The 9649-nt window shown below is 40.6% G+C and overlaps 1 protein-coding gene across 8 annotated transcripts in view; it reads right to left on the reverse strand.

The window, feature by feature from the left end:
* Window positions 1-9649, reverse strand: part of LOC114685531 (zinc finger protein 58-like) — a 127234-nt gene that overhangs the window by 35614 nt on the left and 81971 nt on the right. For 2 of the 8 annotated variants that reach the window (XM_037209347.1, XM_037209356.1), the window contains exon 2: window positions 7341-7467. In XM_037209347.1, the coding sequence (XP_037065242.1) occupies window positions 7341-7467 (127 nt within the window). Of the gene's footprint in view, window positions 1-7340; window positions 7468-7835; window positions 7988-8249; window positions 8291-9298; window positions 9530-9558; window positions 9639-9649 lie in introns of those variants that run through there. The other 6 variants (XM_037209351.1, XM_037209350.1, XM_037209349.1 and 3 more) reach the window with 6 other exon arrangements.

A 9649-nucleotide genomic window follows, 5' to 3' on the forward strand; every position in this document is an offset into this window, starting at 1 on the left:
GGTTACCACTACCCAAATCTGTCCCTGTTGCCAGACAGCAGGCAAAACCCCTACCAGAAGGACCACCTCACCAAAACTCCCCACTGTATCCTGCAATCTACATGCCATGCCCCCATACATATCCATCTGAGACCCCAACAACTTCCTGAGGCATAGAAACCAAACTGCCAGCTCTCATTGGACCAACAGAGGAGCAGATGGTCAGACATCAAGGCAAAAATACATACAACAAAATAAAGAGCAATACGGCATCACCAGAACCTAGCTCTCCGAAGGCAGCAATAGCTGAACCTCACAAGGTAGATGAAGCAGAAGAAAGTGACCTTAAGAATAGCATCATGAAGATGCTAGAGGCCTTTCAAGAAAAAAATCAAAAATGAAATGGAGGAAAAGACAAACAAAAAATTGGAAGAAATCAATAAAGAAATAGAGGAAAAGATAATAAAAAATTGAGCTGGGCAGTATTGGCACACCCCTTTAATCCCAGCACTCAGGAGGCCGAGGCAGGGGGATCTCTGTGAGTTCAAGGCCAGCCTGGTCTACAAACCAAGTTCCAGGAAAGGCACAAAGCTACACAGAGAAACCCTGTCTCGAAAAACCAAAAAAAAAAAGAAAAAAATTGAAAGAAATCAATTAATCCTTAAAGAAAGCCAAGAAAATCAGAAAAGGCAATTAAACATGTGAGGAATACAGTTCAAGACTTGAAATGGGAAACATAATCAATGAAGAAGACACAAAGAGAGAAAATGCTGGAAATAGAAATTCTGAGTAAATGAACAGGAAACACAGATGCAAGCATAAACCAACAGAATACAAGAGATGGAAGAGAGGATCTCTGGTGTAGAGGATACAATAGAGAAAATGGATTCATCAGTCAAAGAAAAATACAAATCCAAAAATGTCATCACACAAAACATCCAGAAAATCTGGGACACCATGAAAGGCCAAACCTACAAATAATAGAGATGGAAGAAGGAGAAGAATACCAACTCAAAGGCATAGAAAATATATCATCAAGATCATAGAAGAAAACTTACCCAACTTAAAAAAAAAATGCCTATGAAGACACAAGAAACCCATAGAACACCAAACAGACTAGATCCCCAAAAAGTCCCTCACAATATAATAATTAAACTAAACATACAGATAAAGTAAGAATATTAAGAGCAGCAAAGGAAAAAGGCCAAGTGACTTAAAAAGCAAAACCATCAATATAAACCAGATTCCCAATGAAGACTTTGAAAGCCAGAAGTCTGAACAGATGTAATGCAGACAGTAAGAGACCATGATTGCCAGCCTAGACTAATATACCTACCAAAATTTTCAACCACCATAGACGGTGTGAACAAGACATTCCAAGAGCAAGCCAGATTCAACAATCTTATCCACAAATCCAGCCTACAGGAAGCATAGAAGAAAATTCAACCAAAGTAAGTCAGATATACCACAAAAATGAAGGCAATAGATAACCACACAGCAGTAAATTCCAAAGAAGAGAAATACACACACACTACCACTAAAAGATAACAGGAACTAATATCACAGGTCATTAATAATCCTTAATATCAATGGACTTAATTCACCTATAAAAAGACACAGGGTAACAGAATGGATATGAACAGGACCCATCTTTCTGTTGCATACAAGAAACACACCTCAATTTAAAAAATAGACACTACTTTAAAAATAAAAGGCTGGGAAAGGTCTTTCCAATCAAATGGTCTTAAGGGGTAAGCTGGTATAGCTATCCTAATAACCAACAAAATAGACTTCAAACTAAAATCCATCAAAAGAGATCAAGAAGGACATTACATATTCATCACAAGAAAGATCCACCAAGATTGAAGTTTCAATTCTGAACATTTATGCCCCAAACACAAGGGCATCCACATATGTAAAAAGTAACATTACTAAAGCTTAATTACAATTTTAAAGCCAACATTAATAGTGGGAGACTTCAACACCCCACTCTCACCACTGGACAGATCTGACAAATTGAAACTTAACAGAGAAATAAGGGACTTAACTGATGTTATGACTCAAATGGACTTAGTGATATCTACAGAACTTTCTACCCCTAACAAAAAAGAATATACCTCTTCTCAGCAACCCATGGATCCTTTCCCTAAAATCGAACACAATACTTGGTCACAAAGCAAATTTCAACACATACAAAAAAAATTGGAATAACCTCCTGTATTCTATCAGACCACCATGGCTTAAAGTTAGATTTCAACAACAAAAAGGATTACAGAAAGCCTACAATCTAATAGAAACTGAATAATGCTCAACTGAATCACCTATGGGTCAAGGAAGAAATAAAGAGAAAAATTAAAGACTTCCTAGAGGTCAATGAAAATGAATATACTACATATCCAAACTTATGGGAAACTATGAAAGCAGTGCTAAGAGGAAAATTCATAGCACTAATGCCCACATAAAGAAGTTGGAGAAATCTCACACTAGCCACTTAACAGCACACTGAAAGCTCTAAAAGAAGAAGCAAAGTACCAAGAGGAAGAGATGCCAGGAAATAATCAAATTGAGAGCTGAAATCAATAATATAGAAACAAAAAGAACAATACAAAGAATCAATGAAAAAAGAGTTGGTTCTGAGAAAATCAACAAGATAGACAAGCCCTTAATCAGACTAACCAAAAGGCAGAGAGAGAGAGAATCCAAATTAGCAAAATCAAAAATGAAAAGGGAGACATAACAACTTACAATGAGGAAATCCAGAGAATGACCAGGTCATACTTCAAAAACCTGTACTCCACAAAAATGCAAAATCTAAAAGAAATTGACAGTTTTCTGCATAGATGCCTCATACCTAAGTTAAATCAAGACCAGATAAACTATTTAAATAGACCAATAACCCCTAAGGAAATAGAAACAGTCATTAAAAGTTTTCCAACCTCCCCACCCCACCCCAAAAAAGCCCAGGACCAGATGGTTTAAATGCAGAATTCTACCAGATCTTCAAAGAAGAGTTAATACCAATACTCTTTGAATTGTTCCACACAATAGAAACAGAAGGAACATTACCAAACTCCTTCTATGAGGCTACAGGTACTCTCATTCCGAAGCCAAACAATGATGCAACAAAGAAAGAGAATTACAGACCAATCTCTCTCATGAACACTGATGTAAAAAATACTCAATACAATATTGGCAAACAGACTCCAAGAACATATCAAAACAGTTATCCACCATGATCAAGTAGGCTTCATCCCAGAGATGCAAGGTTGGCTCAACATACGAAAGTCTGTCAGCATAATACACCATACAAACAAACTCAAAGAAACAAATCACATGATCGTTTCATTAGTTGCTCTAAAGACCTTTGACAAAAATCCAACACCCCTTCATGATACAGGTCTTGGAGAGATCAGGAATACAGGGAACATACCTAAACATAATAAAGGCAATTAACAGCAAGCCAACAGCCAACATCAAAGAAAATGGAGAGAAACTCAAAGCAATTCCACTAAAACTAGGAACAAGACAAGGCTCTCTGCTCTGCCCATACTTATTCAATATAGTACTTGAAGTTCTAGGTAGAGCAATAAGACAACAAAAGGAGATCACAGGGATACAAATTGGAAAGGAAGAAATCAAACTTTCACTATTTGCAGATGACATAATAGTATACATAACTGACCCCCAACATTTGACCAAGGAACTTTTACAGCTGATAAACACCTTCAGTAGCATGCAGGAAACAAGATTAACTCAAAAAAATCCAAAGCCCCCCAATATACAAATGATAAATGGGCTGAGAAAGAAATCAGAGAAACATCACCCTTTACAATAGCCACAAATAATATAAAATACCTTGGGGTAACTGTAAGCAAGCGAAGAACCTGTATGGCAACAACTTTAAGTCCCTGAAGAAAGACATTGAAGAAGATATCAGAAAATGGAAAGATCTCCCATGCTCATGGATAGGTAGGATTAAAATTGTAAAAATGGAAATCTTACCAAAAGCAATCTATAGATTCAGTGCAATTCCCATCAAAATCCCAACACAATTTTCACAGACCGGGGAAAAAACAACACTCAACTTCAATTGGAAAAACAAAAAATCCAGGACAGCCAAAAGAATCTTGTACAATTAAACAACCTCTGGAGGCATCACGTTTCCTGACTTCAAGCTCTACTATAGAGCTACAGTAATAAAAAACAGCTTGGTACTGGCATAAAAACCAACATGTGAACCAATGGAATTGAACAAAGACATTGACATTAATACACACATGTATGAACACCTAATTTTTGACAAAGAAGCCAAAACTGTACAATGGAAAAAAGAAAGAATCTTCAACAAATGGTGCTGGTATAACTGGATGTCAACAAGTAGAAGATTGCAAATAGATCCCTATCTGTCACTGTGCACAAAACTTAAGTCCAAGTGGATCAAAGACCTCAACATAAACCCAGTTACTCTGAACCTGATAGAAGAGAATGTAAAAAGTAGTGTTGAACTCATTGGCACTGGAGATCACTTACTAAATATACCACCAGGAGCACAGACACTGAGAGAAACAATTAATAAATGGGACATCTTGAAACTGAAGAGCTTTTGTAGGGCAAAGAACACTGTCAAATAGACAAAATGACTGCCTACCAAATGGGAAATGATCTTAACCACCCCCACCTCAGACAAAGGGCTGATATCCAGAATATGTAAAGAACTCAAGAAACTAGACATCAAAATTCCTAACAGTCCGATTAAAAAATGGGCTATAGAGCTAAACAGAGAATTCTCAAAAGAAGCTCAAATGGTTGAAAGACATTTAAGGAATTGCTCAACATCTTTAGTTATCAGGGAAATGCAAATCAAAACGATTCTGAGATACCATCTTACACCTGTCAGAATGGCTAAGATCAAAAATACTGAAGACAGCTTATGTTGGAGAGGATGTGGAGCAAGGGGAACACTCCTACACTGTTGGTTGAAATGCAAACTTGTACAGCCACTTTTGAAATCAATAAGGGGCTTTCTCAGAAAATTGGGAATCAATCTCCCTCAAGACCCAGCTATAACACTCTTGGGCATATACCCAAGGAATGCTCAATCACAGTACAGGGACACATGTTCAACTATTCTCATCGAAGCATTATTTCTAAGAGCCAGAACCTGGAAACAACCTAGAGGCCCCTCAACTGAAGAATGGATAAAGAAAATGTGGTAACCATACACAATGGAGTACTACTCAGCAGAGAAAAACAATGACATCATGAGGTTTGCAGGTAAATGGATGGAACTAGAAAAAATCATCCTAAGTGAGGTAACCCAGACTCAGAAAGACAAACATGGTATGTACTCACTCATAAGTGGATACAAATGTAAAGCAAAGGATAACCAGACTGCAACTCACAGCTCCAGGGAAAATAACTTGTAAAAGAGGACACTGGAAAAGACACAAGGATCCTACAGCATGGAGAAATGGATGAGATATACATGAGGAAGCTGGGGGTGATGATGGGTAATAGAGGGCAAGGGTCAGGGGAAAGAGAGCTTAGGGGACAGGAGGTCCTACCTGGAATAGGAACAGAGTGGGTAAACAAGGAAAGAGATACCATGATAAATGAAGATGCCATGGGAATAGGAAGAAGCAGAGTGCTAGAGAGGTCCCCAGGAATTCACAAAGATACCTCCACTGTAGACTACTGGCAATGGTTAGGAGGGTGCCTGAGCTGACCTACTCTGGTGATCGGATGGCCAAACACCCTAACTGTCATGATAGAACCCTCATCCAGTGACTGATGGAAGCAGATGCACAGATCCACGACCAAGCCCCAGGTGGAGCTCCAGGAGTCCAATAGATGAGAGAGAGGAGGGATTAAATAGCAAGAGATATCGACACCATGATTGGAAAAAGTACAGAGACAACTAGCCAAACTAGTGGAAACACAAGAACTGTGAACCAATAGCTGAGAAGCCCCCATGGTACTGGTCTAGGCCCTCTAGATGAGCAAGACAATTGTTTAACTTGAACTGTTTAGGGGGTCCCCAGGCAGTGAGACTGGGACCTGTCCTTAGTTCCTCAACCTGGCTTTTTGGAACCTGGGGCCTATGCTGAGACACTTAGCTCAGCCTTGGTACAAGGAGGAGGGGACTGAACCTGCCTCATCAGAATCTACCACACTCTGCTGACTCCACTTTGCCTTGGAGAAGGTGGGAATGGAGGGTGAATTGGGAAGAGGGAAGTCTGGTGCGTGGGAGGAGGGAGGACAGGGGAATCTGTGGTTGATATGCAAAATGAATAGAAAAATCTCTTAATAAAAAATAAAAAGTTGGCCAGTGGCATGCACCTGGAACCCCAGACCTGGTGGGCAAGACAGGCAGGTCCTAGGGGCTTGTCAACCCACAAGTCCAGCTAAATGGCAGCTGCAGGTTCAGTGAGAAACTGTTTTAAAAAATAGCCGGCCATGGAGGCTCATGGCTTTAAAGTGGCTGTTCTAAGTGGATCAAGTTGACCTACATGGAAGCACTCATCTCTGTCAGCCTGGACTGTCCAGAGTCAAAAAGGGAGGCAAAAATACAAAAAACAACAAAAAGAAACAAACCAAACCAACCAAACAAACAAAAAAAAAAAACCCTGAAGTTTGAAACAATTTAATTAACAAGTGTACTTGAGGTCTCATGCCATTGAATTTCTGAGAGTCCCACTGGAGTGAAGGAAAAATACACCTAACACAGAAATGTAAAACACAAAGAGAAAAAACAGTGAAATGGTTCTTTATGAATATGTTATTTTAATTTTACATGTGCATTGGTGCTTTACTTGCAGGGATGTCTGTGTGAGAATAAAATGTTAATCAAATTAATCTCTACAAATAAAAAAATTAGAGTCAGGCATTGGGGTGAAAAACCTGAATGATCAGAGACGCAGGGGAACAGACATAGTGACTTCCTACATCTTTGGATCCTGGATCCTGTCTCAGCCCTGACTTACACTTCCGGTCCATCTTTCTACAAGTCTCTGAAGCTCTGTGGTCAGCCAGTGGCTAGCATCACCCTCGGACTCCAAGCAAGCTTTATTTGTCAGAACACAATCCCATGAGAGTGTCAGACCGTGGGATTACAGACAGTTTAAGCTGCCACATAAGTGTTGGGGAATGAACCCCGATCCTGTAGAAGAGCAGTCAATGCTATTAACAACTGAACCACCTCACACGTTCTGAAATGATTTTTAATACAGCAATCTCCTTAATTTTTCTGAAAACAAAGGATATGAAAATGGCTGATGAAATGCTCCCATGAGATACCACACAAAGTGAGGAAGCCACATGTTGATGGTGAAATAAGAATTCACTATGGATGAGAGCCTCACCAAGGAACACAAGGTTGCTGTAATTCTCCAACATCACATCCCTGTACAAATTCCACTGAGCAGGCTCCAGGCATTCCCTCTCTTCTGCAGAGAACTCAATGGCCACATCCCAGAAGGACAACATTTCCTGAAATAAACATCAATGAATGATACTGCACTTTCATTTAATTAAAACCAATAACAATATTAAGATATTAATAGCAATAATATATTAATGTAAATATATATAATATAAAGAGAATAGAGACTGGTCCTAGAGGCAAGCCTAGAACAAAAGAATGGACAGAGTAGATACATTAAAAATGCATTCATCTCCTGTCAGTATCCCTCAGAGACACCTTTTCAGAGAACCAGACAACACTGAAGATTGGTGGGAAGTCCAGGCCAGATGCAAAGGGAGGACTGGATTCCTGATCAGGTTCCTAACAGTAGTGACCTTCCATACAGAGCAGCCTATGTCCTGATCAAAGGACATAGTGCTTAAAATACACTCACTGGAACCTCTGGTGTAAGGTCAGGGGAAGGCATCCCAGCTGCAGCTGCAGAAAAAGACCCAGGAATGTAACCACAGCAGCCACATCAGTCAAGAACTACAGAATGGAAGTGAAGATATAATGGAGTCTCAGATTGGACATGAACGGAGCAACCTGTAAGAAATAAATAAAACGAGAAGAAATCAGCATCAGGTCATGACAGTAACAAACACAGATTAATATCTAAAAGGGAATGAACAATCACTACAAACAGGAATATTTGTAAAGCATTGAGAATTTCTCTTCATAGAGTAAATGCAAACAATTACCTAGACTCCAAAAGTTAATGTCTTCAACAAAAAAAGTACGTTAGTGAAAAAAACATTAAATTACACGTGAAACATGTCAACAGAAGTTAACCACAAATAGTTCTTACGTGAGCAATGTGCTGATTGCATGGATTTGTCATGGCGCTCACTGTAAGAAACATGAAATGAACACAGAAAGTATTTCTCATGACCATGAAGTTTAATGTTTTCAGACACAGACTCAGGTATCCCAGGCACCCTTGAATTTGCTGTGAAGCAGGGGAGGACCAGAGGTCCTGTCTCCCTTCACAAATGCCGAGATGACAAGGATGTGCAATACAGTAGACTGAAGTTTCTTTTCTATCACAGGTCTGTTTACTTTAAATCAGGTAAATAAACACAGTCAGTGAGTTCTTCCTCACCCTCCTGACCTGACACAAAAGCCTGGCACTGAAACACAAGTCCATGAGCATTTTTTCTCTGTGCCAAGACACCCTGCTTATGGAGTAGCTCAACACTTCCAAGACAAAATCAAAATATGTTGACACAACCACTGTGGTCCACCCGACAGAAGGGATGGAAGACCTTTCAAAGTTTAAGAAAACCCAGTCCTTAAGTGAAGCCTGGAGTCAGCTCCTCCAGTTCCCATTCTTCCTGCAGAGGGTCCCTCTGTGTGGGGGTGTATGTGTGTTCTCTCACCCTAGGCAAAGCTTTTCTATTGAAGCGGATTCTGGCAGATAGGTTAACGGGCTCCCAATTTCCCACCTGTGACCTTTGTTTCACTGCGAAGTTTTTCTCTCTTAATTCTCTAACTGGAAGAGATCCCATTCATGACCTCAAGACCTTACATTAGGATGGCTGCAGAGTTCAGGAAGGACCAGAAACCCTACAAATTGCACTACAAATATTGAGAATCTGACCGCGTCCATGTGAAAACGGCTCAGCTAGAGAAGCATGCTTCCCCACCAAAGCTGCTCACTGAGCTCCCAGCTCCACCTCAGGAGCAGGCAGGCAGCTGACCATCATTAGTTTGCAATCTTGGACTTTGCACTATCATCTACTCCGCCCTACCAGGCAGCTCTTCTGTACAGAAGCCAAAGGGGAACTCGGGTGGCAAGCAGCAACTTACGGAAATCATTTAGGGAGCAGTCTCTATCGCCCTCTCCCCAGCCCTGACCTGCAACCTCACGTGTCCCAGCCAGTTCAGCAGAGCACCAAGGCAGCCTCTTCTGCGCTCTCTCACTCCAAACCCAGGTCCATTCCCTCCACGACCGATCCCTGCACTCAGCACAGTGCCTCAGGCTGCGCTGCACCCTGGACCAACCTCCATGTCTGAGACGCAAGAGGAATGTACAGCGGGCAGGACTCTCGCACAAGTTTGAGGAAGTTACACACATGTGCACTGAAGGCCAGGAGGGAATTTCCTGGTTGGCTTACCGTGACGTCACTGCCGGAGACTACATTTCCCAGAAGTCTATGCGAAAGAATTGTGGGAACCCAGGTGTGGCCTTTTCCCCTACTGTGGATT

Source organism: Peromyscus leucopus, chromosome 11, assembly GCF_004664715.2.
Source record: "Peromyscus leucopus breed LL Stock chromosome 11, UCI_PerLeu_2.1, whole genome shotgun sequence".
NCBI lineage: Eukaryota > Metazoa > Chordata > Mammalia > Rodentia > Cricetidae > Peromyscus > Peromyscus leucopus.